The sequence below is a fragment of the Phocoena sinus genome, chromosome 3, assembly GCF_008692025.1.
Source record: "Phocoena sinus isolate mPhoSin1 chromosome 3, mPhoSin1.pri, whole genome shotgun sequence".
In the NCBI taxonomy this organism is placed as follows: Eukaryota; Metazoa; Chordata; class Mammalia; order Artiodactyla; family Phocoenidae; genus Phocoena; species Phocoena sinus.
This window is the reverse complement of record NC_045765.1, coordinates 7871775-7889496: the sequence shown is the minus strand read 5'-3', so window position 1 is coordinate 7889496 and position 17722 is coordinate 7871775. Positions and strand designations below refer to the sequence as shown.

General features: G+C 56.4%; 1 protein-coding gene across 18 annotated transcripts in view; it reads left to right on the top strand.

Moving 5' to 3' along the window:
* DOCK6 (dedicator of cytokinesis 6) overlaps positions 1-15443 on the top strand; it is a 46048-nt gene extending 30605 nt beyond the window's left edge. For 11 of the 18 annotated variants that reach the window (XM_032626717.1, XM_032626718.1, XM_032626720.1 and 8 more), the window contains 24 exons: positions 2489-2602; positions 2796-2966; positions 3316-3455; positions 3543-3712; positions 5863-6023; positions 6296-6478; positions 6588-6714; positions 7019-7103; positions 7263-7359; positions 7494-7628; positions 8189-8341; positions 8523-8681; positions 8797-8897; positions 9578-9770; positions 9871-10014; positions 11139-11270; positions 11367-11381; positions 12751-12876; positions 12993-13082; positions 13410-13646; positions 14001-14144; positions 14226-14332; positions 14595-14756; positions 15197-15443. In XM_032626717.1, coding sequence (XP_032482608.1) covers positions 2489-2602; positions 2796-2966; positions 3316-3455; positions 3543-3712; positions 5863-6023; positions 6296-6478; positions 6588-6714; positions 7019-7103; positions 7263-7359; positions 7494-7628; positions 8189-8341; positions 8523-8681; positions 8797-8897; positions 9578-9770; positions 9871-10014; positions 11139-11270; positions 11367-11381; positions 12751-12876; positions 12993-13082; positions 13410-13646; positions 14001-14144; positions 14226-14332; positions 14595-14756; positions 15197-15239 — 3189 coding nt within the window. In that variant the 3' untranslated portion in view covers positions 15240-15443. Of the gene's footprint in view, positions 1-1241; positions 1409-2488; positions 2603-2795; positions 2967-3315; positions 3456-3542; positions 3713-5862; positions 6024-6295; positions 6479-6587; positions 6715-7018; positions 7104-7262; positions 7360-7493; positions 7629-8188; positions 8342-8522; positions 8682-8796; positions 8898-9577; positions 9771-9870; positions 10015-11138; positions 11271-11366; positions 12180-12710; positions 12877-12992; positions 13083-13326; positions 13647-14000; positions 14145-14225; positions 14333-14594; positions 14757-15196 lie in introns of those variants that run through there. The other 7 variants (XR_004349201.1, XR_004349203.1, XR_004349199.1 and 4 more) reach the window with 6 other exon arrangements.
* The last annotated feature ends 2279 nt before the right edge of the window (positions 15444-17722 follow it).

The following is a 17722-nucleotide window of genomic DNA, read 5'->3' as shown; positions in this document are numbered from 1 at the left end:
CAGTAAGTACTCAGTAAATGGATGTTGATGTTCTGAGACCTTGATGGTTATCCAGGCCCTGGACCATTAATTCCAGTGCTCACAGAAGCTGGGCAGACAGTGATAATAGTAATAAAATTATGCATTTATTGAGCACTTACTGTGTACTTTAATACTTTATTTTTAAAATTTATTTGTTTTTATTTGTTTATTTTTGGCTGCACTGGGTCTCCATTGCTGTGCGCGGGCTTTCTCTAGCTGTGGCGAGCGGGGGCTACTCTTTATTGCGGTGTGCGGGCTTCTCATTGCGGTGTCTTCTCTTGTTGCGGAGCACGGGCTCTAGGCACGCAGGCTTCAGTAGTTGGGGCATGCAGGCTCAGTAGTTGTGGCGCACGGGCTTAGTTGCTCCGCGGCATGTAGGATCTTCCCGGACCAGGCCTCAAACCCATGTCCCCTGCATTGGCAGGCGGATTCTTAACACTGTGCCACCAGGGAAGCCCCTACCTAAATACTTCAGATGGATCACATTAAACTCTCGCAACAACTCCATGAAGTTAGGAGTATTGTTTCCTCCATTATACTGTTGGAGAAACGGAGGCAAAGAATGACTGAGTAACTTGATACCATATAAGTGGGAATGGGCAGAATGGGGATTTGAACCCCCACCACCAGCTTCAGTTGGGGGAGTAGGGCTTATGGTGGACCAGAGGGCATGTGGCCAGAATGTCTGATTTTTAAAGAGAAGGGGGACTTCGGATTTGATGGGAATTTTCCGGATTTTTGAAATGCTGGTTGGCCCAAGCTGGCCCTTGTGCAATCCCCCACGACCTCTGGGCTGGTCTCAAAGGTTTTACCCTTGTTTCACTAGAGCCTCCCCAACGGCTGAGTTCCCGGAGGCTGATCCAGATTATGAGGAAACCCTCCTCAAAAGGGCTGCAGGAAGGGGCTTCCCTGGTGCCGTAGTGGTTGAGAATCTGCCTGCGGGGGGACACGGGTTCGAGCCCTGGTCTGGGAGGATCCCACATGCCACGGAGCAACTAGGCCCGTGAGCCACAACTACTGAGCCTGCGCGTCTGGAGCCTGTGCTCTGCAACAAGAGAGGCCGCGATAGTGAGAGGCCCGCGCACCGTGATGAAGAGTGGCCCCCGCTTGCCACAACTAGAGAAAGCCCTCGCACAGAAACGAAGACCCAACACAGCAAAAATAAATAAGTTAATTAATAAACTCCTAACCCCAACATCTTCTTTAAAAAAAAAAAAAAGGGCTGCAGGGAAGAACAATGCCCTTGAGAAGCACCTTCATCACAGCGCTGGGGGGATATCAGTGACGGGCCACAGCGGTTTCATTCCTTCACTTGACATTTATGGAGCACCAACTGTATCAGGCTCCACGCACAAGTCTCTGCCCCACTTGAGGACTCAGAGCTCAGGTGGATTTTGTATTTTGTTTCTTTGGGTTACAGGGAACTGCGGGCCACCGAGGCTAACTTTGTGAGGCCAAGAGTAGCTCCCGAAAGCAGGAGGGCAGCTGGGTATTGAGGCCATGGGAGCCTCCTTCCTTGTCGTTCCTCACACTTGCCAGGCGCTTCCTGCTCCAGGGCCTTTGCACTTACTGCTCCCTCTCTTCAGAACGCCTTTCTCCCCTGGGCTCTTGCTCACCCTTCAGGCTTCTCTTGAAATAGCACCCTGTTAGTTGTCTTTGAAACACATAGAGCTATCTGGAATACTCTTATCCCCCATCCCCCCCACCCCCCATGAGACTGAGAGCTGGACAATCAGCAGGGACCATGTCTGTTTTTTTCACAAGACTTGGTACATAATAGATGCTTGTTAAATGATTTCTTAGGGTTTATCAGTTAGGGCAAAGGTTAATTTGCTTGAACATCATCACAAATGGTTTAAATGTGACCAAAGTTTATTTCTGAGCATAGGTGGGCTACGGGGGGCTCCACGGTGTGGGCCTGGCTGTCTCAGTTCATCATGGTACCTGCCACATCAGGCGTTACAGGCTCTGGAAACCGGAGGACCTGCCCCTTCTGTTTAAGTGGCTACATCATTCCTCTCAAATCCCATTGGCCAGAATGTGGTCACGTGATTGTTCTCAGCTGCATGGGAGGCTGGGAAATGTAGTCCCTACCCAGCTCTGAACTCTGAAAAAGCGTCCCAATACCTGTGAGAGGATATGGTAGGGGGTCAGCAGCCAGTCTCTGCCATCTGTGTTGTGTTACTCAAATCTGGTGAGAGAATAAAAAAGAGTGTCCTCAACAGAGCCGGGTGGAGGGTAGACACTAACTGTGGGGAAGGGAAGGGCTAGTCAGAGGGAGGAGGACAACCAGGAAGCCTGGGAGTCCGGAGCCTAGAGACAAGGGCGTGTCGAGGAGACCCAAGGGTTTCGGGCAGTGACACGGCTCTTAGGGGTCACTGGTGGCCTTGGCGAGAGCCAGGCCAAGGGCAGGGATGGAGGCTTGATGGGGTGGGTGGGCATGGGCTGACAGGCCCTGTTCCCCCAGGACGTGGAGCTGGCCGAGCACCTCAACGCCAGCCTGGCCTTCTTCCTCAGTGATCTGCTGTCCCTGGTGGACCGCGGCTTTGTCTTCAGCCTGGTCCGGGCTCACTACAAGCAGGTAGGGGTGGGCGTGGTGGGAATGGCACACCTGCAGAGACGTGGTGGGAACAACACATCTGCGGGGATGTGGTGGGGACGGCATACCTGTGGGGGACTTGGAGGGGACAGCACACCTGCGGGGATATGGCAGGGGGTGGTGTGGATTGGTGGGCAGAGCAGTATAGTGTCACCCGCTGAACCCTCCCCCGCAGGTGGCCACACGGCTGCAGTCGGCTCCCAACCCGGCGGTGCTGCTGACCCTGCGCATGGACTTCACCCGCATCCTATGCGGCCACGAGCACTACGTGACCCTCAACCTCCCTTGCTGCCCCCTGTCGCCCCCGGCCTCACCCTCGCCCTCCGTATCTTCCACCACCTCGCAGGTGGGCTGGCCTCACATCTGCTTCCTCTTCTTTACCTATGACCTCTTACCTTTCAGCCCTTCTTGTGTGGTTCCCTCATCTCTGTCCATTTTGCAATAGGCCACTGCCCAGGGGACTGACCCCTTACCTCTGACCCTTCACCTCTGACCCTGCATTCTCAGCAGTTTCCTGGGAGGACCAGCTTCTGATTTCTCACCCCTAAATCCTAACTCCCAGACTGGCGTTCCATCTGCCATTTCTCAAATCTCTGACTTTGGACCCTGTGCCCTGTCATCTCACAGATGAGTTAACCCTAACCTCTCACCTCTGACCCTTGGCCCCTGGTCCCTTGCTTTGTCCCCCTCTCCAGAGCTCCACCTTTTCCAGCCAGGCCCCAGACCCCAAGGTGATCAGCATGTTCGAGCTGAGTGGCTCGTTCCGGCAGCAGCACTTCCTGGCTGGGCTCCTGCTGACGGAACTGGCCCTGGCCCTGGAACCTGAGGCCGAGGGGTAAGCACAGGCCCTGCCTGGCCGTGGGGCGGGAGGAAGGTCCAGGAGCCACACCCACTCTGTCCTGAGCTCCTCACTACCCCACAGGGCGTCCCTGCTGCACAAGAAGGCCATCAGTGCTGTCCACAGCCTGCTCTGTGGCCATGATGCTGACCCCCGCTACGCCGAGGCCACTGTGAAGGCCCGGGTGGCCGAGCTATACCTGCCACTGCTGTCACTGGCGCGGGACACACTGCCACGGCTGCATGACTTTGCTGGTCAGCAGGGCAAGGAGGGGTGGGGTCCCACAATCTGGGGGCCTGATTGATCCCACAAGGCTCAGATCGGGAAAGGTGGGCGAGCATGTTAGGAGTAAAAACATGGGTGTTAGGATCAGAGGAGTGGGTTCAAGTCCTGCTGTGGGGCCCCAAGAAAGCCATTAACCTCTCTGAGCCTCAGATTTATCACCTGTAAAATGGAGACAGTGGTAGCACCAACTACTTCCTAGGATTATGTGAAAATCTGAGGACGTGTAGTACTGGGATATTGTCAGCGTGCGATAAATGGGAGATGAATTATCTTCTAGAAAGAGGTGTGAGGAGGGAAAGGTGGGGAACATCAGTTGGAGCCCTGTGTTCGTTCATTTATATGCACTTTGATTGGCACCACTGATGGACAAGTGTGTTCAGTGGTTGGAAACACAGACCTGGGATTGGTGGGTTGATCCCCTTCGTCATTCGGGGGAAACTCTCAGTTGTTATCTCTTGAATTTTTTTTTCTGCCTCGTTTTCTCTCTCCTCTCCTCCTGAGACTCCAACTACACGTATGTTAGACCTTTATGATCATGTTACAAGTGTCTGCTGTGCTCTCTTCTGGTTTTCATTCTGTTTGCTCCCTGTGCTTGAGTTGGGAAACTTTCTATTCACATGTGTTTGAGCTCACTACTTCTGTCTTCTGCTGTGTCTGGTCTTCTATTAATCCCCTCCATTGAGTTCTGAATTTCAAATTTTATATTTTCCAGTTGTAAATTTTGATTTTGTTGTTGTTGCAGATTCTAGTTCTCTGCTGAAATTCTCCATTTTTTTAACCCATGTTTGTGCATCTTTTTTATTTTAAAGTTTTGCTCACTTCAACATTTGGTCATTTCTGTGCCTGCTTCTATTGTCTTCTCTCCCTTATCAGTCACCTTTTCCTGCCTCTTCACATCTTCTGATTTTGTATTGTATTTTGGACATTGCATGTAAAAGGAACATCAGGACTGAAGCAATGTCATCTTTTCCCAGTGAGCATTCCCCTTTCTCTCTCTTAGGCAGCTAGGATAAGGGGCTGATCACCTCATTCCAGTCAGGAATTCAGCTAGGTTAAACTGGGCTGGAGCTTTAGTAAAACTCAGTTGACTTTGACCTTTTATTTCAAGACTCTCTGGAGTGAAACCTGTTCTGTATTTCTTGGCAGCAACTCTCTCTCTCTGATGAGACTGTTTTTTTGGGAGGGGGGAGTGGAGAGAGTACTCTTTTAAAATCAGAGATTTTTTTTTTCTTTTTTTTTTTTGGCTGTGTTGTGTCTTCGTTGCTGTGCACGGGCTTTCTGTAGTTGCGGTGAACGGGGGCCACTCTTCGTTGCGGTGCACGGGCTTCTTATTGCAGTGGCTTCTCTTGTTGCGGAGCAGAGGCTTTAGGCGTGTAGGCTTCAGTAGTTATGGCATGTGGGCTCTAGAGCACAGGCTCAGTAGTTGTGGCGTACGGGCTTAGTGGCTCCGCGGCATGTTGGAATCTTCCTGGACCAGGGACTGAACCTGTGTCCCCTGCATTGGCAGGTGGATTCTTAACTACTGTGCCACCGGGGAAGTCCAAGATCAGAGATTTTGGAACCAGACTGTTTAGATTAAAATCCTAGCTCTACCATTTACCTACTGTGTGACCCCAGGAAAGTAACTTAACCTCTCTGTGCCTCAGTTTCTTCTTCCACAGAGTAAGGGTGATAAAAGGACTTATGTCATAGGGTTGTTTTGAAGAGTAAGAGTTAATATTGTTAAAGGGCTTAGAACAGTACCTGACACAGGAAATGCTATGTAAGCGCCAGTTGGTGCTATAATAATAGCAGCAGCATTTATTATTGTGGTCGTCACCATTGCCATCATCATCATCATCATCGTCATCTCTACAACGACTGCTCCGGTGCACCAGGCCACGTTCTAAGAGTGGCCAGAGCAGATATAGTCCAGGCCTTTGTGGATCTTAGAAACAGTTGCATGATGCATGTATCTAATTACAAGTACAATAAGTGAGCTCTGGGAGTCAATAACTAGAGACTCCACCCTGGTCTGGGGGGTGGAATCAGGGAAGGCTTCCCTGAGGAGGTGACCTGTGAGCTGAAATTTGAGACAGAGACAGCACTTAACCACGGTCTCATTCTTTTCTCGCCCCAGAGGGTCCAGGTCAGCGGTCAAGACTGGCCTCTATGCTCGACTCAGACACAGAAGGGGAAGGGGACATGGGAGGCACCATCAACCCCTCAGTGGCCATGGCCATCGCTGGTGGCCCCCTGGCCCCTGGCTCCCGGGCCAGCATCTCCCAGGGCCCAGCGACAGTGAGTACCAGCCTTGTCCCCAGAGACCCCATCCAACATTTGATTGTTTTTGTGCCTGCGTCTAATGTCTTTTCTCCCTTATCAATCACATCTTCCTGCCTCTTCACATGTCTTGTGATTTTTTTTATTGTATTTTGGACATTGTGTGTCCAATAACCTGGTAATGAAATTTATGCAATGAAGTATCAATTGGCCAGTTCTCATCTTAATATGGAGAAAAATGAAAGTCCCCTGTCTCCCTTCTGAGTGCCCTGTCCCCTCTCTGTCCCCAGGCTGCTCGCTCAGGCTGTGCCCTCTCTGCCGAGTCTAGCCGGACCTTGCTGGTGTGTGTGCTGTGGGTCTTGAAGAATGCTGAGCCAGCCCTGCTGCAGCGCTGGGCTGCGGACCTGGCCCTCCCTCAGCTGGGTCGTCTCTTGGACTTGCTGTACCTCTGTCTGGCTGCCTTTGAATACAAGGTTCGAGGGGTGGGCAGGGGACTGGGGTATAGGAGGCAGAAGAAGCAGGACCAGGTTAACCCACAGAAAAGAGCAGAGTCAACCTCGAACTTATTCTCTGTTCTTGCAGGGGAAAAAGGCCTTTGAACGTATCAACAGTCTCACGTTCAAGAAATCACTGGACATGAAGGCCCGGCTGGAGGAAGCTATCTTGGGCACCATCGGAGCCCGACAGGAGATGGTGCGACGGAGCCGTGGTGAGAGGGAGATGTACCCCATGCACGTCCCTTACCCGGTGCCTCCCAGCCTTTGTACCAGGGGCCCCAAGGCGGGGACCATCTCTGCCTCTGTTTGGCTTACTTCTCCCAGAAAGAAGTCGACGCGTTATCCCCGTACACGTGGGTGTCTATGTTCCCTGTTCACGTCTAACTGCATCCGCTCCGCAAGCATCCACATCACCCAGTGTCCTCACAGGGATCCCATGTGTGTGGGATCCATTCTCATGGTCACGTGTGTCTTTCTGTTTTTGCACATCTGTGAACATGGACCTGTGTGTCTCAGAGAGGAGCCCATTTGGGAACCAGGAGAATGTACGCTGGCGGAAGAGCGTCACACACTGGAGACAAACCTCGGACCGTGTGGACAAGTGAGTGTGGGCAGGAAGTAGTTTGCTGGGGTTAGACCAATGTCCAGAGAACTGGCACCCCCCCCCACCACCCAGGGCAGCCGAGGGAGGGGAAAGACCTCAGCCGTGGGGTGAAGTCTGGCCCTGAGAGGCCCCCTCAATCCCTCCTGTCCCCTCCAGGACCAAGGATGAAATGGAACACGAGGCCTTGGTGGACGGGAACCTGGCAACCGAGGCAAGCCTGGTGGTTCTGGATACACTGGAGATCATCGTGCAGGTAGGGCTTAATCCAGCACCTCCCTCACCTCTGTCCACACCACAGGGCCTTGTGATCTCTGACTCCAGAATCCCTCTCCTTCCCTGACTCCATAACCACCCCAGTCTCTAACAGTTGGATTTCTGGCCCCCCAGACGGTGATGCTGTCAGAGGCCCGGGAGAGTATCTTGGGCGCGGTACTGAAGGTTGTGTTGTACAGTCTGGGCAGTGCCCAGAGTGCCCTCTTCTTGCAGCACGGCCTGGCCACACAGCGGGCCCTGGTATCCAAGGTGAGTACCTCTGACAGCCACGCTTCTTAAGAGTAACAGTTGGGCTTCCCTGGTGGCGCAGTGGTTGAGAGTCCACCTGCCGATGCAGGGGACACGGGTTCGTGCCCCGGTCCGGGAAGATCCCACATGCCGCGGAGCGGCTGGGCCCGTGAGCCATGGCCGCTGAACTGAGCCTGCGCGTCCAGAGCCTGTGCTCCGCAGCAGGAGAGGCCACAACAGTGAGAGGCCCTCGTACCGCAAAAAAAAAAAAAAAAAGAAAAAAAAGAGTAACAGTCACAACCCATTCATTGAGCAACTGTTGTGTGCTCAGCAGCTCCATGAGGCAGGCAGACACTCCTTAGCTACAGTTTGCGGGGGAGGGAACTGAGGATCAGAGTGGCAGAGTTACTCACCCGGAGTCACACAGTAAGGGCTTAAACCCAGCTCCGACACCAAAACCTGCTGGGCTTGGCCAGAGAAGGCAGAACACAGACCGACGCTTCTGCCCATGTCCCCATCGGGGACCTTCTGAGCCAGAACGGGGAGGGGCTGACTGGTGTCTGTCCCGCCCTGGGGGCCAGTTCCCAGAGCTGCTGTTTGAGGAGGACACAGAGTTGTGTGCCGACCTCTGCTTGAGGCTCCTGCGACACTGCGGCAGCCGCATCAGCGCCATCCGTACGCACGCCAGCGCCTCCCTCTACCTCCTCATGCGCCAGAATTTCGAGATTGGCAATGTAAGTGGGGGTGTGGCGGTGGGGGTGATCTACGGCTCTGGGGAGGGCGGCCGACTAGGGGTCTTGACGCGGTAGACGCACGGCAGGAGGGGAGAGGGGTGAAGTCAGTGGGTCGAGCAGGCTCTGGTGTGAGGGTCCGAGGTCCGCAGTCAGGCATGTTCTTCCTCCCCGGCCCACCCAGAACTTTGCCCGCGTGAAGATGCAAGTGACCATGTCGCTTTCGTCCCTGGTGGGGACAACGCAGAACTTCAGCGAAGAGCACCTGCGACGTTCACTCAAGACCATTCTCACCTATGCCGAGGAGGATGTGGGGCTGCGGGACAGCACCTTTGCTGAGCAGGTGACCCCGCCGGACCCCCGCCCCACCTTCCGCAGCCAGGGTCTTTGCCCTGCCATGCTTGACCCCTGACCCCACCACCTCGGCTCCGTCACTCTTGGCCATTCCCCCGCTCCAGGTCCAGGACCTGATGTTCAACTTGCACATGATCCTGACTGACACGGTGAAGATGAAGGAGCATCAGGAAGACCCGGAAATGCTCATTGACCTCATGTACAGGTGAGGAGGGCCGGTTGGAACCTTCAGCCATTCACAGACAGGTGAGGGGAGAGGAGGTGGTGAGAGGGACAGGTGGGGAGGGAGCAGGTGAGCGTACAGGTAATAAGAGAGACAAGTAAGGATGGACAAGTGAAGAGGGACCAGGAGAGGAGACACGTGAAGATGACCAAGTGAGAGGGCAGACAGGTGAGGGGCCAGGTGAGCAGACAGGTGAGGGCAGGTAAATGAGCAAGTAAAAATGGTGCCGGATGAACAAACAGATGAGGATGACAGAGGAGCACAAGAATAGGTGAGGGGGACAGGTGGGAGAGACAGGTGAGGTGCTAACCCATGAAGGGGTGACAGATTAGGGGAACAAGTGATTTGGAGGAGAGTGAAGGGTATTTAGTAAGAAACTGGGGAGTGGGAGATGGGGGCCCGGGTGATGGAGACAGGGAAGGCAGGGGGCATACAGAAGGGATGGGCCTGGGCAGACCCAGAGTGACACTTGTGGGGGTAATGAAGAGATGGACAGGTAAGGAGTGGGATAAGTTAGGAGACAGGTGAATGGGGTAAAGATGAGGAGATTGGCTGGGGCAGATGGGTGGGGTCACAGGTGAAGGGGATGGACAAGTGAGGGGTGAGCAGGGGGGCAAGGTGAGTCTCCATCCTCCTCACATCCCCCCTCACCTGGGTTCTAGGATTGCCCGGGGCTACCAGGGCTCCCCAGACCTGCGGCTGACATGGCTGCAGAACATGGCGGGGAAGCACGCGGAGCTGGGCAACCACGCGGAGGCTGCGCAGTGCATGGTTCACGCGGCCGCCCTGGTGGCCGAGTACCTCGCTCTGCTGGAGGACAGCCGCCACCTGCCTGTGGGCTGTGTTTCCTTCCAGGTGAGCGGCAGGGATGGGGGGATGGGGGGTGGGGTAGTGGCGGGCAGGGGGTGGCACACGTGGGCCGAGGACCAGGCTCTGATGCCACCTCCCACCCCAGAACATCTCGTCCAACGTGCTGGAGGAGTCCGCCATCTCTGACGACATCCTGTCGCCTGATGAGGAGGGTTTCTGTTCCGGGAAGCACTTCACGGAGCTGGGGCTCGTGGGGCTGCTGGAACAGGCGGCCGCCTACTTCACCATGGTGAGGCCTGGGGCTGGGGCGGCATCGTGTATCTGCTCATGGGCCCGATGCCCGCTCCCAGAGACTCAAGGTGAAGCTGCTGCCCGGACCCTTTCTGGGCAGGGAATTTGTGGAGAAGGATTGGGATCCCTCAGAGGCCCCGTTACCTGCCTTTTTCCCCATAAAACCCTTGACACGTGGTCTGGATATAATAAGCCTTGAATACATTCAGTTACCATTTTAAATTCTTTTTTTTTTTTTTTGTGCCACACCCTGTGGCTTGCAGGATCTTAGTTCCCCGACTAAGGGGACTGAACCCAGGCCCCCCTGCAGTGAGAATGTGGAGTCCTAACCACTGGACCACTAGGGAATTCCCTAAAATTCTTTTTTGTTATAAAAAATTTCAAGAACACGTAAAAGAAAGTTGTATCCCCACCACCCCCCATATCCAGCACTCAAATTCAGTGACCACCTATATTTACCATCCTGTTTCAGTTCTTTGCATCAAGCTTCTTTTTTTTTTTCCTTTTTTTCTAGAGGTTTTTTTTTTTTAAATTATTGTTGTTTTTATTATGATGATCACTTTGCTGGAGTCTCAGAGACACAGGCCTTGGGAGTAAGCCAGACGGTAGACACAGATCTCTAACAGTCAGCACATAGCTCAGGATACCTGCCGTGTGCCAGGCTTGATGCTGGCCCTGACTGGGGGCCAGCGGCACTCAGGAGCGGCCATTACCATGTGCCGGGAGGCAGTTGGGTGTGGAGGTTTTAGACACCGTGCCAGAAGGGCCGGCCTTCAGGTCCTGGCCCCTGGGGAGCCCCTCCACGTCTCTGAAGTTCAGTTTCCCCTCTGAGGAATGGAAAAAGATGATGACTCCTCCCACCAATGAAGGAACGTGGGTAGAGTGTACATGTACACAGCACCGGGTCCATAGTAAGCATGGTGGAGACCACAGAGGATGTTTGTAGGGGCTGAGTGGAAAGGCTGGTACCCCATCTGGGGCAGGTGTGGTCAGGGTGGGCTTCCTGGAGGAAGTGATGGAAGATGGCGCCCTGGAGGGTGGGTAGGAGCATGGAAGGAGGGTTGTTCCAGGCAGGAGAGAAGATCAGGGCTGGTGCTGGAAATCCTGATGTTCCACCCCCAGGGTGGGCTCTACGAGGCAGTGAATGAGGTCTACAAGACCCTCATCCCCATCCTGGAAGCCCACCGCGACTACAAGAAGCTGGCTGCTGTGCACGGCAAACTGCAGGAGGCCTTCACCAAGATCATGCACCAGGTGGGCCCAGGATGCCCTCTCAGACCCTGCCCTCAGCCCCAGCCCCTGGCCCCTGCTGAGCTCAGCTGACCTTGACCCTTCTGTCCCCACCCACAGAGTTCCGGCTGGGAGGTGAGCGGCCACCTGCCTCTGGTCAACAGTGGTCAGGGACCACCAGGGGGCGCTGGAGGAGCACAGCTGCCTGGCCGCGGGGGCTCAGTGGGCGATGACGCACCCCACTACTTCCCCCCGGAGCCCCCCTCCCTGCCCCAGATCTCCAGGGCAGCCTGTGACTCACCCAGCTGGGAGCTCTCCAGAGACACCCCTCCCTCAGGCAGGGCCAGCTTGGTCACTGCCTGGAAGGCGGGGCCTCCAACTTCCTCTGTCTCTGTTTCTTTTTCTCTCTCTTTGTGTCTCTTGGTCTCTTTCCGTCCATCCTCTCCCTGTCTCTGCCTCTCTCCTTGATCCCTCTCTCTGTGTGTCTCTCTCGGTTTCTGTCTCTCCCTGTCTCTGCCTCTCTCCTTGATCCCTCTCTCTGTGTGTCTCTCTCGGTTTCTGTCTCTCCCTGTCTCCCCAGCTTCCCCCAGGATCTCTGCTCATTGCCATTTAATGTCCCCCCTCTCCCGCCTCTCCCCTAGTTGGGTCTATTTTTAGGCATCTCCTAGTTTGGGGAGAATTTTCTGGCCAAAGATGGCAGGAACCCAGAACCAAGGGGGGAGGACTGGGTGGGAGCTGGGCGGGGCGGGCAAGTCCTCTCCCTCCCCGGATCTCCTGTCTCTGCCCATGGAATAGTTCTCATGGGGTAGCATAACCAGGACTCTGGGGGTTGGGGGCTGTGACCTCTGACCTCACCCATGACTTTGTCTCTCTGCCCCCCACTCCCCACCTCCATCTCCTGGTGCCCATCTCACCCTGCCTGGATCTGCCTTGGTGAGTGAACATGGAGCCACCCCCATCCTTCCCGGTGAAAAGTAGCCTACCTGGAGGGAGGGGGTCCTTCTTGGCAAACTTAGATCTGGGAGGGGAGGGGAGGCACTGGAACAAGGGAACCAGAGCCTCTGTCCCAGAGCAAGAAACGGCCACGCCTTCCCTCAGTCACTCACACATATGAGCGCCTACTGTATACCCAGACCTATAGGCATTGAGGACCTAGTTATGAGCAATAGAGCCCCAGTTCTCATTTCATATTGAGACCCAGACCCTGAAGAACTGCATGGGTCCTGAGGGAGAATCAGAAACTAGGGGTTTGTGTTAAATGAGAATAAAGATTTGTGGGAGGTAGGAGACAGGCTGGGGGAAAAAGAGTGAGGGTGTGGGCAATTGGCAGTCATGTGGGTCCATGGCCCTGCCTGTGCCTGTGATGTGATGTTCTTAGGGTGTCCGGGGTCCTCCGCCCATGCCCACCTCTTCTGCACGTGGGGCCTGAGGACCCATGTGTCTCTGGCGTAGGGGGACCTCCAGCAGGGCCTCCTGGGCAACAACAGCTTTCCCACAGCCCCAGCGTGTGTTCGGGACATATTTCCGCGTGGGCTTCTACGGCGCCCGCTTCGGTGACCTAGATGAACAGGAGTTCGTGTACAAGGAGCCATCCATCACGAAGCTGGCCGAGATCTCACACCGGCTGGAGGCACGTCCTGGCGGTGGAGGGGTGGACAGGGCACTGGGCTGCCCTGGGGCAGGTTGCCCTGGGACAGGGCACTGGGGCTGCAGCTGTGCAGCTGTGAGTCAGCCCCGTGTTCTCAGGAGTTCTACACGGAGAGATTTGGGGAGGACGTGGTCCAGATCATCAAAGATTCTAACCCTGTGGATAAGACCAAGCTGGACCCCCAGAAGGTGAGGACTCCTTACTATCCCCCCAGGGACCCCAAAATCCTATATTCAGGGAGACTCCAAGTACTGTAATCCTCTGGCCCCTCAAATCCTATATCTCTGGGAAACTCCGAAGCTTATCTCCCTCGGGGACCCCACGTCCTATTCCTCGTGGAATTCCCAAACATCCAAAGGAGATATAGGGAGACCTGGGAACCCCAGATCCAAAGCCCCCAGACCCAAGGAGGCCCAAATCCCCTTTCTCCAGGGATGGGGCCCCTGCGGGAGGCCAGCAAGCCCCAGGTGTGTGTATTGGGGCTGAGAGCCTCACCCCTGAGCCCCGTGCCCCAGGCCTACATCCAGATCACGTACGTGGAGCCGCACTTCGACACCTATGAGCTCAAGGACCGGGTGACCTACTTCGACCGCAACTACGGGCTGCGAACCTTCCTGTTCTGCACGCCCTTCACGCCGGACGGGCGCGCGCACGGAGAGCTGCCTGAGCAGCACAAGCGCAAGACGCTGCTCAGCACAGACCACGCCTTCCCCTACATCAAGACACGAATCCGCGTGTGCCACCGGGAGGAGGTGGGCGGGGCCCAGGCCTGGGGGAGGCCCGGGGAGGGCAGGTGCAGAGACCCCAAAACCAAGGGAGGCCAGGGGCCCCCAAACTCCAACCTCCAGACCCCAATCTGCAGACTCAAACCCCTACCTCCAGACCTTGCTGACCCAAGGCTGGACGAGAACCAGACCAGAGTTATCAGAACCAGACAAAGGCAGCTGAACCTTGACCCCCACCCTGCCAGACCCAAGCAGGCCGGAGCCCCAGACCTGGTTCCTTGCAGCCTCTTGTACCCCTGTCCACCCCCAGCTGGGGTCCAAGCTGCCGTGGGCTGGGTTGGGTCAGGCCCCGACGTGTGCCTGCTCACCTCCACCCCGCAGACAGTGCTGACACCAGTAGAGGTGGCCATTGAGGACATGCAGAAGAAGACTCGGGAGCTGGCCTTCGCCACCGAGCAGGACCCGCCTGATGCCAAAATGCTACAGATGGTGCTGCAGGGCTCCGTGGGGCCCACTGTAAACCAGGCACGGTTGGTGGGGTATGCAGGCTGCCTGAGGCCCCCGGGGGCCGTGCAGACATCGTCACAAGCCCCTGTCACCCCACAGGGTCCACTGGAGGTGGCCCAGGTGTTTTTGGCCGAGATCCCGCAAGACCCTAAGCTCTTCAGACATCACAACAAGCTGCGGCTCTGCTTCAAGGACTTCTGCAAGAAGTAGGCCTGACCACCCCCCAGTCAGAGTCCCTCTAACCCCCGCATCATGGCTCTCTGCCTATCTGACTCCCCAGTACAGCCTATCAACCTGAGCCCCCATTGTAGCCTCTCTGATTTCCATTAAGTCATATCCACCTGCCGGACCCCCATCACAGGCTCCTCTGCATGCCTGACCCCAGCTCGCGAACTCCCCACCCCTGGTCTTGCTTTGTCTTCTGAGTGTCAGCCCCTGAGCATCTCCTGCCATCTGGTCCTCCCTCAGATGCGAGGATGCACTGCGGAAGAACAAAGCCCTGATTGGGCCGGACCAGAAGGAGTACCACCGTGAGCTGGAGCGCAACTACTCCCGCCTGCGGGAGTCTCTGCAGCCTCTGCTCACCCAGCGCCTGCCTCAGCTGCTGGCGCCAAACACAGCCGGCTTCAGGTGCCTGACCCAGGCCTCCCACCCTAGAGAGGGAGAGAGGGGGCAGGCAAAGCCAGGCAGAGCGTGGGGGCCGTCATACACGTGCACATCAACACGGGTGCTCAGGGCTTTGCACAGTCATGTGACTACTCAGACACGTACACATATTCAAGCTCAGGGCAACCGTTTCTGATCATTTCCCAGGTGTGTGACTTCATTTTTCTGAGCCTCAGTTTCCACATCTGTAAAATGGGCGTGATTCACATCTCCAGTGGTGGATTCTAAGAGAGAATTTCTGATTCCATGGTCAGATCAGAACCAATGTAAAAGGAGCCGGGAAGACCATAGAAGACCTCCTTGGAGGAGGAGGGTGGAGGAAAAGGGGGAGGGGGAGGAGGCTGGGGAGCATTATGGAGTTGGGGGCCCTGTGGCCATGTTGATCCACTTCACTCCTCCCCCAGGAACTCCTTGAACAGAACAAGTTTCCGGAAGGCTGACCTCTGAGCCCACAGGGCCTGAAGCCACACCCAGAGGAACCAGCACCCTGGACTCAGCTGTCTGTGCCTTTCTGACAGTCTCCCCCACTGCCCACTCAGCCATAGGGTGACTACATCGCACATGGGTCTGGGCCCTCTGTCCCTCTGTTCTCGTCTGTGTGCACTGATGCCTCTTACCTTTTCTAATTTAAAATGGTTTTTATAAACAGCCTGTGTGGTGTGGTCCCTGGGAGCTGGGTCCCATGTGCACCCTCTACCTGCACACCCTGATTGTTGATGCACAGACACTGAGAACCAGTTGGGTGCCAGGGACACAGCAGTGACAACGGATGCAAATTTCTGCCCTTGTAGAGCTGACATTCTAGTGGGGAAGGCAACACACAAAGGACAATGTCATATGTGTGCAGGGGGAATAATAGTAACATTTATTAAACTCTCGTTAAGTGCCCAGCCCTGTATAATTGGCTCCCGCAAAGACACTGCCCCGTTTATGGGCCTTTCTGCCTGAGGGACCTCTATTAGGCCCCTGCCTCATGGTTATAGAATCATCTTAACACCACTATCAGGCAGGCGGCATTCTTAGCCCCATTTTACAGATGGGGAAACTGAAGCAGCAAGTAAAGTGGAGTTAGGTGGAGTTAGGATTGGAGCCCAGGTCTGGCTGGCCATGGAACCCAGGCCTTAGCTACGGTCTGTGCAGCCTCGCGCTGACCCAGCCCTCCCTTCCCGCCCCGTGGTGGTCACGCCACCGTGTACCAACCAGGCCTGTGCTGGGCGGCTTCCAGCCCTGAGCCGGCGGGGGGTGGGGTGACCTCCCGCAGACGCCGCCGCCACCACCGCCCTCCCTCCAGGAGCTGGATCCCGGCCAGCCCCGCCCTCTCCCGCCCCCCGCAGCGGCCCAGCGGCAGCTGTCGTGGGGAGGATAACGGTGGTGGGACCCTGCCCCGAGGACAGGAAGAGGGGGCGAGGCCGGATACCCCACGCGCGCACACACACCTGCCCGTCCAGGTGCGATCGTGTCCCCCCCCATCCCCCTCAACAGTGGCTGGGCCGCTGGCGACTAGAGGGGCGGGGTCAGCCCGGGGGCGGGGCGGGGCGGAGCTACCGCCGAGGGCCGGGCGCTCGGGCGGCGGCGCGCTGAGGACGCACGGGCGGCGGGACGCTGGGACAGCGGCGGCCGGAGCGCGCGAGGCGAGTAGGACCCGGGCTGGGTCGGGGTTCGAGTCTGGTTCGGGGTTCGAGCGTGGTCCCACCCCACCCACCCCACCCCTAACCCCGGGGCGCGATCTCGGCGGTCTCTACCAGCTGCTGCCTCCAACTCCATCATCTATGCCCAAACTTTCCGGACTTTGAGTGTCTTGGTCCCGCGCCTCTGCCCCGTCCTCATCTTTGACCCTGTCCCTGCTTCTCTCCTCCAACCCCATCCTCCATCCGTACCTCCCTGCCCCTTTGCCCCATCACTGCCTCCCCTCTGCCCCTCTCCCATGTCTCCATCCTCCTTTCTACCTCTGTCCCGCCTCCCCACTCCCCCACTCGGTCCTCCTTCGCCCTCCTCCGCGGCCGGGCCGGAGCCAGGCCCAGGCGGCGGGAAGGCGTCCGGGCGTCCGGCCGGGCTGGGCCTCGGGCTGGGCCGGCGTGGGGAGCAGCAGCTGTTTGCCATTAGCTGGGGACCCCGCAGGCCCCGCCCCTACCCGGTACGGGGCGGGGTCCTCCTCGCCCCCGTCTTTGAGGCGGGGAGAGGAGCGGGAAGACCCCAGAGACGTCCAGGCTGGTCTGGGAGGGGGGCTTTAGGGAGACCCCGCCAGACATTCAGGCCTGCCCGGGACCCCCCGCCCCTTCCCTGAGCCTCCTCCCACCTGTCCCCTCTTGGAGTGTCCTGTCCCTTTCTCTCTATGTCTCTCTGTCCTATCCCGTGTCCTCCGCTTTCTCCAGGGGTCCTATAGAGGGAGAGGAGTCTCAGCCACAGACACCCACCACCATTACACTTTCCCCCACCATCTGCTTTCTCCACCTGGAGTCAGTCACCGGCCCACGTGGAAGACGGTCAGGTGGCTGGAGACCCTCAGACCTCAGTCTCTCTGCCTGGGAAATGGGCAGAGGAATGTGGCAAGGGGCTTAAGGGTGGCTTGGCTGGCAGTGGGGGAATCTACCACGCTTAGGATTCAAATCCAGACCCAGCTAATTCCCCCTTCAGTGACCCTGGGCAAGTCACTGTGTATTTCTGTGTCCCCAAACACCGCATCTGTAAAACAGGGTGATAACTACCCACCTGGTAGGGTTGTCATCACGATCAAATGAGTTGCCGGGATGATGATTACCGTTATTACTGTTATTCGCCTCACACCCTCCACCTCCAGGCTTCCACACCGGGGACCGTTCCTGGTCCCTGCCTCCAGTCTCTCTCAGGTCCCCAGAAACTTTTTTTAAATTCACTTTTATTTTATCAGCTGTGCGACGCATCATGTGGGATCTTAGTTCCCCAGAGATCGA